The sequence below is a fragment of the Micropterus dolomieu genome, linkage group LG02, assembly GCF_021292245.1.
Source record: "Micropterus dolomieu isolate WLL.071019.BEF.003 ecotype Adirondacks linkage group LG02, ASM2129224v1, whole genome shotgun sequence".
Lineage (NCBI taxonomy): Eukaryota > Metazoa > Chordata > Actinopteri > Centrarchiformes > Centrarchidae > Micropterus > Micropterus dolomieu.
In genome coordinates this window covers 26,445,936-26,462,369 of record NC_060151.1, presented here as the reverse complement: position 1 = coordinate 26,462,369, position 16,434 = coordinate 26,445,936, and the positions used below count along the sequence as shown (strand labels likewise).

General features: G+C 38.4%; 2 protein-coding genes across 2 annotated transcripts; both read right to left on the bottom strand.

Moving 5' to 3' along the window:
- Positions 1 to 632: 632 nt before the first annotated feature.
- nucb1 (nucleobindin 1) lies at positions 633 to 7,868 on the bottom strand. Its single transcript, XM_046041530.1, has 13 exons — positions 7,632 to 7,868; positions 5,635 to 5,758; positions 5,435 to 5,542; positions 5,168 to 5,300; positions 4,229 to 4,332; positions 3,750 to 3,935; positions 3,561 to 3,651; positions 3,421 to 3,479; positions 3,135 to 3,227; positions 2,930 to 3,019; positions 1,771 to 1,941; positions 1,138 to 1,243; positions 633 to 1,041 (listed from the first exon to the last, which is right to left on the bottom strand). Exons 2-13 carry the CDS (start codon positions 5,752 to 5,754, stop codon positions 956 to 958), a joined length of 1,347 nt encoding a protein of 448 aa, XP_045897486.1. The 5' UTR covers positions 5,755 to 5,758; positions 7,632 to 7,868; the 3' UTR covers positions 633 to 955.
- A 695-nt stretch (positions 7,869 to 8,563) lies between these two features.
- Positions 8,564 to 10,860, bottom strand: ccndx (cyclin Dx). Its single transcript, XM_046043433.1, has 4 exons — positions 10,606 to 10,860; positions 10,273 to 10,488; positions 8,969 to 9,295; positions 8,564 to 8,713 (listed from the first exon to the last, which is right to left on the bottom strand). Exons 1-4 carry the CDS (start codon positions 10,858 to 10,860, stop codon positions 8,564 to 8,566), a joined length of 948 nt encoding a protein of 315 aa, XP_045899389.1.
- Positions 10,861 to 16,434: the final 5,574 nt, after the last annotated feature.

Sequence of the window (16,434 nt, the reverse complement as noted above, 5' to 3'; positions counted from 1 at the left end):
TCTTTGTGGATCAATAACAGCTCATTTTATCTCACACAATTTACACTGCCAGGAAAAACTAAGCATGATTTGATTTGTATACTTTGAAAAGCATACATACCTAAAAAAAACGATCATTAAAAATAAAACCTCTAGCATTTGTAATTTGTACAAGGGTAGAGCAGGGCTCACAAACTCAGGGGCCAGATCTGGCCTCAGAGACAAGTGAATAAGGTTTATTGTTACAACGGGCTCACAAATTTATTTTTTGTTTTTCCAACATTTGGATCTTTTAATTCTGTAGCAAGGCTGCAAAATTGGATCCAAAAAACTGGGTTCTTTATTTTGTATTTAACGTTTAGAGTAAGCTGCATTTAGTTGTGCAACTTGTCAACACCTGACATCAAAATGTCCGTCTCTAATCTAATGAGAAAACTTGACCTAGAGGCCGAGTTTCAAGAAAGATAAACATTGGAGTTTAATAATACTGCTTTCTGACTGATCTGTGGAGAAAAATGCCATTCACCAGGAATACAATCTCACGCTGCATTACTGTTGTATGCGAGTTAACAGGGAGGAGAGGAAAACACAAGTTGGAGTGTAGATAGTCCTGGCCAGTGGTCACCCACGTAATTAAAGTCTGAGGAGTCTGGTTCAGAGGGATTAAAATTAAGACTTTATTTGAAGAGGTTTGAGATTTTACACTGAAGCATTAATGAAAACTTCACTGAAACTGAAGATTTCTGAAAATACACAATGTTGTCTGTTGTTTTGAGATCTTTAATCTAATGTAGACCACAGAAATGAACACAGTACAATACGCCATGATTCACCAGCCAAGTCTGTCTGAATTTATATATACAGTTCACATAATTCATTTTGTAGAACCCATCTGGATATCTGTGTCAGTGCAATGACTGTGTGTGTGTGTGTGTGTGTGTGTGTGTGTGTGTTAAGGCTGTCAGAGTGCGCTGTGTTAAGTGTGTATAGGCAGATTCTGTGGAGGCTCTGCAGGCAGATTATTCTGGGCTTCGGCTTCGTGTTCAGCTGGAGCTTTTGCCTCTGTGAGAGAAAGAAATAAAGATTCACACAATAAAAACTGGTAAAACAGAAATCCATACCAACAATACCACATACATCCTATCTCAGATTGTTTACCTTTTTGTGTCTCTGGCTGGAACTGTAGTTCTCCATTAGGACCTGCTGGAGGCTGCCCGTCTGCTGCCTGCTGTTCCTTTTGTCTCTGAGACATCTCTAATACTGCCTGAAATTGAAGAAAATGTAATTGAATTATTACCTTTACATGTTATTCAAGAGTAACTTTGGTATTTTTTCAACCTAGACCACTTACTATTTTTGTCAAGGGAGTATGGTGGAAAATAAAGAGGATCTTACGGTTTAAAATAATGTCTACGTCTGTATGGACCCTTTTTCTATAATGCTGACAGACACTTGCAATAACAATCTAAGTCTGTCAGTGGCAAAAACAAGCACTTTAGTAGAGCTCCTCCGACAAGGCTCCATTGCCCGCAAGGATTACGTTGCAGTGCTATTTCGCTACTGCCGACTGCAGCACGCTCGCTTAATAATTTCAATGTTACCCAATTAGTCACATAGAGACAAAAACATAGGAAAATAGGGTCGAAGTCGAAAAATACTGAAGGTACCCTTTAAGGCTAAAAATTGTTGCTCAAGTTTGACCACTATCATTCAATTTACGTCAATAGATCCGCTCTTTTAGTCCTGTCTGAGATGATTATAAAGCCGTGACTGACATGGTGGCTCAGTTACCTGCTGGTACTCTCTCCTCTGGGCCTCTAGGGCTTTGCCTCTCTCCTTCAGCAGCTCCTGCTCCTGATGCAGAGTCTCCGCCCTCCTCTTCAGCTCTTCCTCTTTGTCCCGGAGTTCGGCCTCAAACCGCTGGAGCTCTTCGTCCGTGTACACCGGCTTGGTGTCCAGGGTCTAGAGAGATGGCAGGAATTTACACTACTATTAAAATGTTATGGGTTTGTAAAAACTAATGTTGTTTCTGAAACTAATTCCTAAACCTTCTTGATTCTGATGTACGCAAACCCCATCAGTCGGTCCTGCTTTAGTTGCAATTCTCTATCTTTACTTATCATATGTACATATTATATATACATATTTTACCATAAAGGTTAGGCATAGGCATACAGTCCACTGTAGTGAGTTTTGCTAATGAAAAATCATAATCCCTACTTGAAATGGTACAGCACAACCAAATCTATATTATGGTTCATGCCAGTTGCCTGCTGCTTATTATAAAAAATGTGATATTTTCATCACATTAAAACTCACTCACTGAAACTGAGGATAATTTCGACAATGACACATTTACACAAGCCTGTTAAGAATCCAGTCCTGATGTGCACACTCGCTTATTTAACTAAGCAAGTTAAAGGGGAAAGTATTTGATTTTACACATACTAGTACTTGATAATATAAAACCTTTTATTCCTTTATATTACTGTGAGTGATGAGGATAAGTCTGAAGACTGCAAGTTGAATCTTGGCGTGTGGAGTTAAAAAGAAGTAAGCTTACTACGCCCGAGTAGCCTGCTCCTCATCTCTGCTTGAGGCTACGTTAGCTGCTACTAGCATAACACACCGCCACTTTTTAATAAGGAAGAAGAATGTGTGGAACAACAAAGACCATATCTGCTTGTTCTGCTGCATCAATCTCGATCCTTCATGAGTCTGACTATGTTAAATTGGTGGAGTGCTCTTTTAACTAAACGTAACATTACGTCTATTCACAGCAGTCGCTTGTGGGAGCAGCTCCAAATGTGCAAGTTGATGAGAGAAAGTGTAGCATTAGCCATTAAACCTTTCCACCTACACCTTCCCGGCTTGTGCTGAGATTTGAACCACGGACTGTCCAATCACCTGCCCACTTCCCCAACCTTTAGGCCACCTCTGGGCTCTTTACCTCCCACTCTCTGGGATTATTGAACTCCCTCTTCTCTGTGGATTTGAGGAACTCCTCCAGGCTGACGAGACGATCTTTATTAGCGTCCACCTTTTAACACAGAGACGTAAACTGCATCAGTTGAAGCAGAGCAGAGAGAAAAGTGGAGGCTGGGCAAACAATGAAAACAAGAGCGGAAAGATAAAAGTAAATAATTTAGACTCACATTCTTCATGACGTGCTCCCTCATCCTTAGCCTTTCTTCCTCCATCTCCATCATATCATCTTCCTCGTTCTTCGGGTCGTAGACCTTCTCCAGCTGGAGGAGGGAAATAACAGATGTTAGCTATTTTTACGAAACAGCTGTGTTTTCAAATAGATGATCATCCATTTTTGATTTTCTGTCATGGCATTTCAAGGGGTTTCATCAGGGTGTTCATTTTAAAACCTTGAGGTTTTGGCAAACTCAAAGTAAAATTGAAGAAGCCATGATGTACTGTAGGTTTCCTCACCTCTTTAGTGAAGAGAGCCTCCAATTCCTGCTCATCTAAAACGCCATCTTCATTTGTATCTAAACAGGGAAGAAAATAAAAAGAATTTTGCTCATATCAAACTTATTAGTTTGATAAGAATATGGGTTACAAGAACTCACCATGCAGTTTAAAAAATGTTTTTGGGTTGAACTCCTGGGGATCCAGTCCGTCCGTCTCTTCCCAAACTTCCCGTAGCTGAGCAACACTACCCTGAGTGTGGGGAAAACACAGCAGAAAGATGAAAAATATGTAAGAGAGCTTGATTCACTTTCACTCAAAACTGCTAACATGAATGCATTTGTGCCTACCGGAGCATTGACTTTGGGGTGCTGGCGGTGTTTCTCCTTCAGGTCCTGCATTCTCTTCTCCTCTCTCTCCCTCTTCTCCTGGTCCAGGCTCTTCAAGTACTCCCGTCTCTCGTGCTCCTTCAGCATCTCGTAGCGTTTGAACTCCTCGTGTCTCTCGGCATCATAGTTCTCCAGGTCCTTGGTGGCCTAGACAAAAAGCCCGACAGACGGCTGTCACCTTGGAATTCTTTGAAGCTTTTAATCAAACGTGGATTTAATACAAAACAACAACTTCTTGCTGTCTGCAACAATCAGTCAGTCAGGTCTGCCGTACTGTTTTGACCTGTAATTGAAGCACCCTTGAGTCTGATCAGTGTAATGATTCTGCTGAAATGGGAGGGGGGTTCATCACTTCCCTGTGGTCAGCTGGATGGAAAGACTTTTACACTCTCAGGGGCCAACAAAAACACAGTTTCTAATTTATCGCTGAAGGATCTTACCGTCGAAATCAGCAGCTCAAGGTCTTTGGCCTCAAAGGTGTTTTGATTGTGGGGATCCAGATGTTCAAACTGCTTCAGCAGGGAGGCGTGGTCCATCTGAAGGGCTTCACAGAAGACAAATACACAATTACCAAATACATGCTGCACTTTTGACATGACTTCCATTATGTCCTGTACATACACAGCTCTGTATGGAGGCTACATTCCCTTATCACTACTAACTCTACTAATTTGCATTCATATGTATATTTATGCAAGGAATGGATAACATTTTACACGAGATGCTTTTGTATTATGCTGTTTCTATGCGCTGATAGTGAAAACTAACACATTGTATTTGTATATTTATACTTACAGAGTATAATAAGTGATTACAATGAATAATTGCAAGAATATTCTGCACATGATACCTCAATTATCATATCTGTCAATTAAAATGTTTACAGCTTACAGTGAATATTTGCATGTTTATGTATTTGAGTTGCTGTTGTTGTTTTATTTTGCATTTGCAAACCTAAAAATGTGGTATGTGGTAGGTGTATCCATTTTAAACTGTAAACCTCTCAATGAAGATTCAATGCCTACATTGTTGAAATAATCAGTTATTAGGAATTGATAATTATAATAATAATATAATTATAATAATTTAAACTGTTGATTAGTTGATAAACCAAAATATGTACCAAGTTAATCTTTTCAATTAATAAGTTTAGTTATTTTTCATTTGGAGCAAAAGGTTATGACTTAAATTCGATAATATAATAATAAAGCTACTTATAAAAATAAAAAGACAATACAACACTAAACATTGGTATTTGTTATTTGTATGCCTCTCTCTGCACGTCAACCATCCAATTTTCCTCTGGGGATCTTTAAATAGATCTTATACATACAGGTAAAAGTACATGCTCTCTCCCTCTCTCTGAAAACACAACTCACTCTGTATGCTGGTGCTGTCCAGTTTGGCCTTGAGCAGCATCCTGAGGCGAGAAACTTCCTGACGCTTCAGCTCATCCAGGCGAGTCCTGACATGGTGACTGACCAGGTCCAGCTCTTTACTGAGACGACCATTCTGACGGAGAACACAAGACATCACAGGTGAGAAGAACAGATTAATTGTCAGATCTTCTTGATACCTGTGAAATGTAAACAAGGACAATTTGTGAGTGACAACGAAGGCAGGAAGAGTAAGAAATGGAAGCCGACCTTGATGTCCTCGGTGTTTGCTGTCTGCAGTTTCTCTCTGAAGTGAGGGTCTGTTTCCAAAACCTCAATCACCTCTCTGAGATACCTGTCGTAGTACAGGCCAGTGTCCTGCAAGAGGGTGTTGTAAAGAACAGGTTGTTCACAAACAAACTGAATCTCAACTAAAACTAATATTATGACGATACTATTGAGACCATTACCCCGTTCTCCTCTTGCACTTCCTGTTTTGCTTCCTGGTTGCCTACATTGCGATCAATAGGCACTGACCAGACCCCAACAGCGATGGACAAAAGCAGCAGCCAGCCAGGTTTCACGTTCATCTTCCTTCAAAATAGAAAACAATGAATATTACAATATTGAGTGCAAAACTGTGACAGAAAAGCTACAATCTTACCACAGAAAAGAATAAGAGACAGAGGCGAGTGAGAAATAAAAACTAGCCAAGACGATTATTTTGTAGTGCAGTGATACCCAACCAGTGGTACTTCTGCAGTTGTCAGGGGGTACGTGAAAAGATTGCAAATAAACCCAACAAATTAGAAAAATTGTTATTTATTATTGTATTAAAAGAATATATCCACATATTAAGGCAGCTGTAATGCCTACACACCACTGTACCTGTTGCAATTATGTAAGAGTGAGTGTAAACTACTTATTGAGCACATAAGTCTAAACAGGTAGCTAAATGCAGGCTAATGAATAATAAAAAATAAATGGTTCAAATATATTGCTAACATTTAATCGATGAACTAGTCGATTAGTTGTCAACTATTTTGATAATCGGTTTGAGTAAAATTCTTAAATGTAAATATTTTGTGGTTTCTTTACACCTCTATAACAGTAAACTCCCAAATATATTTGGGCTGAAAACTAGGATCGACATCTTTCACCATTTTCTGACATTTTACAGACTAAACAACTGATCAGTTAAGCGAGAAAATAATTGACATTGAAAATAATTGTTAGTTGCAGCCCTCCAAATGATTAGCCAACACTAACGGTTAAATGGTTGGAACATCAGCTTGTATGGCAGTAGCCAAATCAACCTTTACACTGACTATTAAATTGCATGAAAAACATATACATTTGGTACATGTTAGGTGTGATTGTTGAAGGATCGTTCACTTGACAGGGCTGTGGGGGTACCTCAAAGTTTGGAAACCACTGTTGTAATGTGTCAGTTCTCATCAGTACCTGGGTTGTATGCAGGTTCGCTGAACAAATATAAAACAATAGTTTCTTTGTCTTATTTAAGATTTTACATTGTCTTTTTAAACATTGAGTAATCTGGTTATTCATATACAGTATAAATTGTTATACCACTATTAAGATTTCTGGTCATTGCCTGCTGTCTGCAGTGGACAGGTGTGTCTTCTGTAACAGAACAGTATAGTATTTCACCAAGTTTGGTTTATTGTTGCCTGAACACTGCTGCATTTAAGCTTTGTATGCTGGATTTGATCTGTAGATCTTTTCAGTGTAACAGAAGACAAGGGCAACGTATCGTCCACATGACCAGTATCAGACTTTCATTTAAGGTGCACACAGTGTTTATCATATTGTGTTTCAATTTGTCCCCAACTATAAAATGACTCAAGTACAAACCTATGGTATAAACCACACCTGGCTGACTGACATTAACCTCGATCATAACTTACTTGTACTTGTAAGTTACTATTGAAAACATTCTGGTTGGTGGCTAGTGTCTACACTGTATGCCGAATTTACCAGAAAACTTTATAGATTTGTTAAAGTTTAAAATATTTAATTTTTAGACGTGTCTGTCTTCATAGAATAACGTTAAGAGGCAACAGAAATATCAGATTTCTTAAGTGAAGTTTGACGGTAACTGTAAATTTTGAGCTGAAAAAACTATTTTTTTTTAGCTGAATTATCAGGATAAATTGAGTTTAACACGACAGAAGTGTAAAGTAATGGAATATATCATTCGGATATATTAGTATTATGGTATTGTTCATGTCAGTAGCTAGTTAGCTAACGTTAACTAGCTTAAAATTGGACAACACGGATGCGTGACGTGGAAGAATCCAACGTTAAAAGGTTGTGATCACCTGTGAGAATAAATCAGGGGCATGACTGAACTGCTGATCTTATTTCAACATTTTCAACCTTAACAGTTCTAAAAACATAATTTTACAGGTGATATAATAACTTAACAGGGTCTGGTGTCCATTACCGTAGCGATAACGTTAGGCGTCTAGCACAGTTCTTCCTGCGTTGTTCAATAATATCTCCCGATTTTCTTTGAATTCTTCGTTAAAGATCCGCCGATATTAAAACCACAATTAAAATTTGTTATAACACAACATATCTTAAAAGATCTCCGGTCTTAACGTTACTGCACGTATGTTGTTAATATCTGGTCCAATGCTCAAAACACGACAAGTATGTGTGTCGGATAAAAATGACGTCATAAGATTCCAGCACCGGCCGACTGTGCTGCCTTCAGGTACTATCGGAAATGATATAACTTTTTGATAATGATAAAACTTATCGAATTGTTAGTTGCGATAGTGAAAGTAATGTCAACTCATAATGAAACATTTGGCACTTCATGGAATAAAGCCACAAACACATTTGTTCTTGTCACTGTTCTTTCAGTGGGTAAGCGTAGAGCTCACAAGTACCAGCCTAGGAATAGTAAGTGAAGGCAGCATTACACCATTGACAAATAATAGATGGATCCAAATATGTACAAACGTTTTAAACGTTTAATTGCTTTGAAAAATAGATCTGTTGTATATTTAATTCAGTACACAAACACAAATTCATGGCAAATTTAAATAAATTAACAGCAAAGAGTCAACAATTGCACGTGATAATAAATAAAAGATATAAATAGTATGCATCAAAATAACATCTAGGACTACAATAAAATTAATTGAAATAATAAAAATATGGCACATGGAAAACACACAGTTGCAAAAATGTTCACAAATAAATAAAGCAAAAAATAAATTAACAGTCACTCAATAAAATCATTTCAAAATATAAAAACTTGTCAGAGCATTTTGAGGTCATAATCAATTTGTATCAGTTTGACTGATGAACTTGTGGTTCAGAGGTTTTGATTGATTCAAACTTTCAATGCAACAGCTGATTTAGTGTTTAGAAATCAATCTCTCTCATGTCAGTAGGTGTCCCAGCCCTCTCGTTCTCCACCTCTTCATCTTTCTCCATGGGGCCCTGCTGAAGCCCACTCCTCAGCCGCTGTCGGAGGGCATATTCAATCATCTCACTGTAGCACTGCAGCACTGCCTAGGAAGCAAGACAAATAAATGGTTTTTGAATTAGAAGCAAGTATCTTCCTGCAGTTGGCATGACTATAAAATAAACAGATCCCTCAAAACACAAGTCTCTTTGATTAAAACTCTTTATTCTTGCAAGTCTCAACCTCTGCAAAAAACAAGTCAAAAACCCCAATCCTAAATCTGATCAAATCATATGAAAATAAAATAAAATGTAAAAATAAACAGGCCTATGTACAGCCTCAGACTTTGCAGGTGTACTCACCAGGTCAGTCTGGCAGAGCTCCGCCAGGGCTTCACTCATAACTGCCAGGTGAGTGGGGCCCTTGTTGCCCAGACCTTGCAGTGCACAGTTCAGTGATGCTGCAGCAACGAGTGATGGTGGTGCTCCCAGAAAACGGGAGTCACAGGCACACATGGCGGCTAGCGTGTCGCTGTGCCGCCGCAGGGTGGGGAGCAGACCCTCCTCTGAGTCACTACTGTCTCCGTCTCCTGTCTCCTCCACGGAGGCAAGAAAATGAGGGAGAAAGTCCTGCGGAGTCACTGCTGCTGTATCCCATCGGAGGGTGGCGAGGATGACACGTTCCATTTCCTAATGGAGGGAACAGGTGCTTTTAGGAATCAGAAGTGATTGTGTAATGGTACAACTGAAAATAGATATGATAAGGGATTTATTTATTGCTATATTTTGATAGATCTTATACATATGGTCTTCAACTGGTCTTAAAGTCTGAATCAGGTGACACAATTCTCTGTAGTCAACTGAATGTTCTAGCTGACCACATCACTAATTAACCATACACTTTAAATTAAAATTGGATGAAAGTACCAATACTGAATTGAAGTATTAAGTCAAGATGAGTCAGTTGATGGCAACTATATTGATTAATCATCTTTTATCAAGCAAAAATAGTGAAAAAATGCTACAATTTCTCTTTCTAGCTTCTAGCTTCTAGTGCGGGAAGACATTTGAAGACATCGCTATGAGACCTGGGAAACTGTGATTGTGATTTCATAGACCAAATGTGTAATTGACTGATGGAAAAAATAACAGGCAGATTAAATGGTCCATATGCATAATTTTAGGCTCTGGTAACTTGTGAGGCGTCTTTCATTACTTTTTCTAATTTACAGAATAAATTTTAATTAATATGCGATAAATAAATCCGTAATTTAAAAAGAAAAAAATTAGATGTAGCCCAATTGGATTGGATTGTGTAGTTTTAAATGGGCTTGTATCCAGTTGATGGATGTGCTAAAGCCTCATAACCATTAAAAAAGACAAATCAAAATATTTTCACAATTCTTTAGAATAAAACCATTCTACATTTAAAATCAAGTTTTAACTGATTTTATGGTCTTATATGCAATGCCCTTGTGATTTGGCTTAAAGGCTATGATAATATGAGGGACTCGCAGCTGGAAAGGACTCTAGTAGGGTCCTTTCCAAGGAGGCTCCAGAGCAGAATTCTTAAAGGGTGTACAGAGACAGCTACAGCTACAACTCTGACTATAAGATCTTAAACAAGCATGTTTTTAAACTCATGCGTGTATGCTGGACTGACTCACCCGCAGGTTGGAAGGCTGAAAGCTGTATTCAGCTGCAGCACAGAGAGTATCGGCGGTGATGTTGTCACACTCCGTGAGTTTGGAGGCGATGAGGATGCAGCCGGCAGCCAGGCAGTACGGTGAGACAGGTAGAGACAAAGAGTCAGACAGGAACCTGTCCATCAGAGAGACAGACAGGGGGAACACTGCTTCATCACAGCCGCACTCACAACACACCTGAAGAGAAGAAAAAAAAAAAGATGTGAGACATCAGCATCACAGCTGCCACGATGACATAATTCATCTGGCACCACGAGGACAACTGACAAACTGGAGCATGAGAGAGTTTCATACCTCCAGGGCCCATTTGGCGAGCTCCTCCCTGCGCTCTGGATCCCGCTGGATGAGGGTGATGTAGAGCATGGAGGGCATGTACCTCTCCTCCACATGAAGCAGCCTCTGGATCACACGATGCCCGGACACTGTGGGGTCCCAGGCGGCCCGCAGCTGAGGCGAGCCCATGATGTGGCCCTGGCCTTGTGCCTCAGTCTGGCTCTGGTCCTGACCCTTGATGTCTTCCACCTCCTCACACCACAGAGACAGAGACATGCCTCTGTCCATCTGCACAGCCTGCTGGGTAAAATATGAACTTTTTTACGTCCAAATGGGAAAGAAGCGCAGCAGCTAGTGTCCCTCTGTCACCAGAGGAATCTTGGTGTTATGCAGGTAACCGGATGTTGGGAAACCCTGCAGAAATAGTTTTGACTTCATGTGATGCACTGCTTAATATCACTCTTCAACTATCGTCTCTGAGTTTTATACCCAGCAGGGAGAGGAAGAGAGGGAGTGGCAAAGAGGGAATGAAAAAAGCCATAGAAAAGGGGCGGGGAGCCTCGTGAGTGACATAAAAAAGTAAGAAGACAACAATATGGTCTGTCCAACAATTGCTTCAACAGGTGGGGAGAGGGAGAAAGAAGGAGAGCAGGGGAGAGAGGGAGGCAGGGGAGGAGGAAAGAGGAGCAGACAAGTGAGGGAGTGGCCCGCAGGGACGGAGCAACAGCTTGTCTTCGACAGTGAAAGAGAGAAGGGAGGAAAAGAAAAGGCTACGAGGGGTTAGAGGCAGAGAGGGGAGAGAAAAGGTCATATCCAGACTCTGACAATGGGAATGGATGACAAAAGGAGGCGGGTGCTTGTTTACAACGTGAGCAGGAAATATGTCAAAGTCTGGATGGATGTTGAATCCTGCTGCTGTTAGATAAATATCCTCAAAGTTGTGAGATTTATTAAATTAAATTAATATATTTTGTAACTTAATTTTGGTTAAGATTATTTTTTCTTTAAGAGATACTCACTGTTTAGACCTTTATTATTAGTCATTATTATTTCAGTATTTAGTTCCCTTTACATGTTCCTACAAAATTACATAAATTATGTCATAAATAAAGGACATTTCCCCAATATGTATTTACCCAATCTTGAGAGTTCAAATTACTTATTGATTATCAATCAACAGAAAATTCATCTGGAACAATTCTGATGAAAATTGAAAAATGTTCCTCCTTTTTTACTACTTCTCAATTGAGATTTTGTCAAATTTTCTTTGCAACTTGATTATCTTTGGGTTTTATATTTTTATTTCCTGACTTTTGTAGTACCAGTTGTTTATAAATCTTTTTAATTTTCTCTTACTCTGTTTATTGTTACGCACCAAAATACCAAAGCAAATTCCCTGTATGTGAAAACCCTCCTGGCGTGTCTGGACTGTTTTTCAGCCAAAGCAATTTTTGGACGTCGCCTTGGAAATTATGTCAAGCATTTTTCACTGAGCTTTCATTAAAATAGCAAAATGTTCCAAAACTGTCTGAAAACACAAAGGTGTTAAAATTTAAATATATATAAATAATAAACAACATATCAATTGATCAAGAAAATAATAGGCAGGTTAATTAACAATGAAATTAATCATTACATAGCCTTACTCTATAGCTTGTTACCAACCAAATTTTCATAAGGGTATACAAACAGATTTAATTTGTTTCAAGGAAAGTTCGGGAACCACTATAAGAGTGGCTTTACATCCTGATAAGACTCAAATTTAGGTTGAAATAGTATATAACCTGACCTCTAATATTGTATGTATCTCGTATTTCCTACCACAGGATAAGGACAGATAAATAAATATACTAATACTCATTATAAACTTTATTTATACAGCACTTTTCAAAACAAAGTTACAAAGTGGTTTACATGATTGAACCAGGATTAAAACATTTCAGGCGGCAATTAGGTACAATAAAAACAATAATAATAATAAAACAGATACGACTAAAACGATAAAAAAGTAAAGGGATTTAAAAGATGTCACTGATTCTGCAGCCTCACGTCCAGGTAAAAGTGAGGTTTTTAGCATAATTTAATTTTATCTGTAAATGTGTTCATCAAAGTTTTGGCTCTGCCTCCTCTCTCCCTCTTTTCTCCGACGTTTCTCATTGTCAAAGCAACCTGTGTCCCGTTGGCCTCCCCTCCCTGCGCCTGTGGCAATCTGCTGCTTGTGTTTGAAGAGCAGCGAAGCCACCGAGGAGGGCTGGGCGAGGTATGTGCAACAGACAGTGGAGCTGGGCAGGTCAATGAGCCGTATTGTCTCCCTTTACAAATCAGTGTCAGACAACAGCCACTGGCCTTCTGCCTGCTGCTGGCTCCTCTCACACATTCATGGGATAGACACACTTTTCACACACTCCTCGGGGACTCCTCTGATGGTCACAATGGGGTCGCACTCACCACTGGAGAATACAGATTGTATTTGACAGTCATTACAGGTGGCTTTTCACACATTAAGGTTTCAATGGCAGCTCGTGTTTCAAATAGGAGTTAAATTGACGGCCACACGGACACCACGACTTGATTTCAGCTGAGCATCAATAATTCATGCTCTACTCAGCGCAGAGCTGATGGTCATTTTCACTAACTATGACTGAAAGGAAATTCATGTTCAAATAGGCAGAACAAAAAGTAAAAAAATAAATAATTTCATGATGATTCAATCAAGTCTGTTTTTCAGGACATTATGTTCAAGCAGAACATGTTTATTAACTATTTAATAGAAAGATAGTTTTGATAAAATTACTTTAACTCAAATAGACATCATTTGATAGGACTGATTATTTCATATTTTATCACTAATAGTAGCGGATGAGGAGGTATTTAAAACATATAAAAATACTCCAAAGAAGTCTTGCATTTAATATGTAACTTTAATAAAAGTACACAAGTATTATTCGCAAAATATACTTCAAAAGTATTAAAACTAAAAGTTCATTATGCAGGGAGTGCTATACCATTATATATTCCATGATTGTTATTATTAAAGCATAATAATGTTGAACTATTTTACATTCTGCTGGGTTGTTTAATCTATAACATCATGTTTTATAAGCATGCACATGAAAAAAGCACAATATTTATTTTAAATTGTGGTCAAGTAAAGTTTGGCAGAAAATGGACATATGTAAGTACAGGACAAGTACCTAAAATTTGTACTTAAGTACAATACTTGAATACTACTCTTTATGTACATAAATATATCAAAGTAACAGTGTCCTGTCAATAGGACTGAATTCCTGCTTTAACAATAAAACAACAAAGAGATAAGATAAAGTTTATTTAGCCACCTGACGATCAGTTCAGTTCAATTCAATCTTTATTGTCACCACATGAAACATTTGGCATGCAACAAGACTCGCCCATCAGTTAAACAGATTAATAAAAACAAACATAACATATTAAAAAAGAAATATTACTTAATAAAAGAGTAACACATAATAACAATGATGGAAAACTGCAAGTAAAAACAAATTAGTAAAGGTAAAGTGCAGGTAAAACCGGCAAATTAGAACAAGTGAAAAAGCAACAGGGACTTTTTGACAAAGGATAAAAATTAATTACATTAAAAGATTTTATTGTACATACTAAAAATGAATACTTGAATTAATTGCACCTGGCCCTGGAGAGTCTCAACCTTCACCTTATGTTTGCCTTCTTCCAGACTCTTCTATTAAAACTGTCAGACACTGAGGACTGCAGCTCACAGATCATTTTACTGGCTACCTATATGAACACAAGAGCACAATGTTTCTCCTTTAAAATGATCTTATAAAGTTTTAAGTCAGCCAGAAAAGGTAGATGAACTGTCTTCTCCAGATGAAAATAGTATGAAAATTTATACCTGTTATACCTGATAAATCTGACCACAATACAAAAAACACACCTCAAGAAATGTAAAGCGCCTATCAAATACTCCTGCTTTTGAAAAACCAACTCAAGGCTGAGATCTCCAGCACAGAGGGCAGAGCTTCAGTCACATCATCTACTGCAGATAACAGCTTTCCTAAGACACGCAGCATAATGACAACATGAAGAGACCATAATCCTCCAACACTTAGTTGATTGTAGCATTAGTGAAAGAATATGGGGTTTAAAGCTGTCGACAAGACCTTCGCCTATTAAACAGGCTTTGAGAGGGTCTGAAAGCAGATTGAGTTTGAATGAAGGGCCGAGTAAGTTTGGCTCTGCCAGTCAAGTGAGGTCAGGTTGGGGTGGATGGAGTGCAAGGAGAAACAGAGTGACAGATCGTCGGGCTGTTTAAGCACCCTGCTAAATTCATACATCGCAGCTGTATTCAAACAACATGGATGGAGGGGGAAAGAGACAGCGACAAGCCAAAAGAGGAGTGCAGCAGGTCTTGAGAAGGGGGTGTGGTTCCCCGCCCCTCATTTTCCAGCTCATTTCCCGGGACAGTGGAGAACAGAGGTCCTATTTTCCCCTCAGCCATTCACCGCACACAGACACCTGCTGGCCGGTGGGGGAGGAGAGGGGAAAGGCCAAAGTTTAACCAGTTCACATGACACTACATAAACAAATAGTTGTTACTGTTACACTGGAATGATTACAATTTCTCACTTTGACCCCTAAATTATTACTATTTTTTAAAAAGTATTATACAGACTAGCTAGAGAGAGTAGATTAAGTGTACTTTAATTGAAACTCAATTATTTGCTCAACCCTTCAGCCTGTTTTTATTTTTCATTTAACTTGTTTAACTCTGATTGTACACTGCACTCCAACTTTTATTATATTTTAATGTGTATTTTTTCAATTTCCCTATGTTGCTTTTAAACTTTTTTATATTTCCCTGTTGCTTTTATGTTTTATGTAAAGCAATTTGAATTACCTTGTTGTTGAAATGTGCTATACAAATAAACTTGCCTTGCCATTTCCAACTTCTCATACAACTGTGTAATTATCATTCATTTTCTGTTTATATACCTGCCTTCTGTTATGGATGCTTCACAGGAGAAGTTAAAAGTGGTTGACAAATCCATTAATAAACACTTAAATTTAATCTGCTTTCAACTACATTATAGTGTGTCGCTTATGGGGGTTAATGGGAGTTAATTTAGGTGGTACCCTAAGTAAGATTTAATTAGCTAAAGCGTCTAAATAGCCAGGCTCTTGAAGTGCTCGTTGACATGGTGCTGTATCTCAGGGTTTCTGGCTCTAGAAGGCATTCTCTATTTGGGAGGGACCAATATACTGAACTTGTTATCCACAGATCTCAAAATGGATCATTACTGGGATCATTTTTAACAGATTTTAAAGAGGCATCCATCATTAAGGATCTGGTACATGTCATTTTCTTGTATCGTTGTTTGTGTTTTTTATGTATTTTCTGTTTTCATTATATTTTCTCATGTTTTATGCTGCCTGTTGTCTTTCGTTTCTTGACCTTAGTGCCGTTTTGTGTGTATGTTCTTGTACAGCTATATTGCAAACTACCTTAGGCTATACACTCAGTCTACAGTTTATTAGGTACACCTAGCTTAAACTAATGCAGTCTAATACAACAGCCCTACAATAAATACTTCCTTTGTGAATGTTAGAATGTTTTTAACAAGCACAACAAGGCTGCAGCTTGTGATGCTGTTGAATTGTACTACTTTATACAGAGAGGTATTTCTAATATTTTGTTCAATGAGTGTAATGGTGAGTTTAAATGCTTTGTTATGTGGCACTGGTCTATGCAATGTCCTTGTAAGTCAGATCCTGGCTGTGGGCAGACCTTTTGAAAGAGACAGACAGTTAAGTAATAATAAATAAAAAATATAAAGTTTATATATCCTGCTT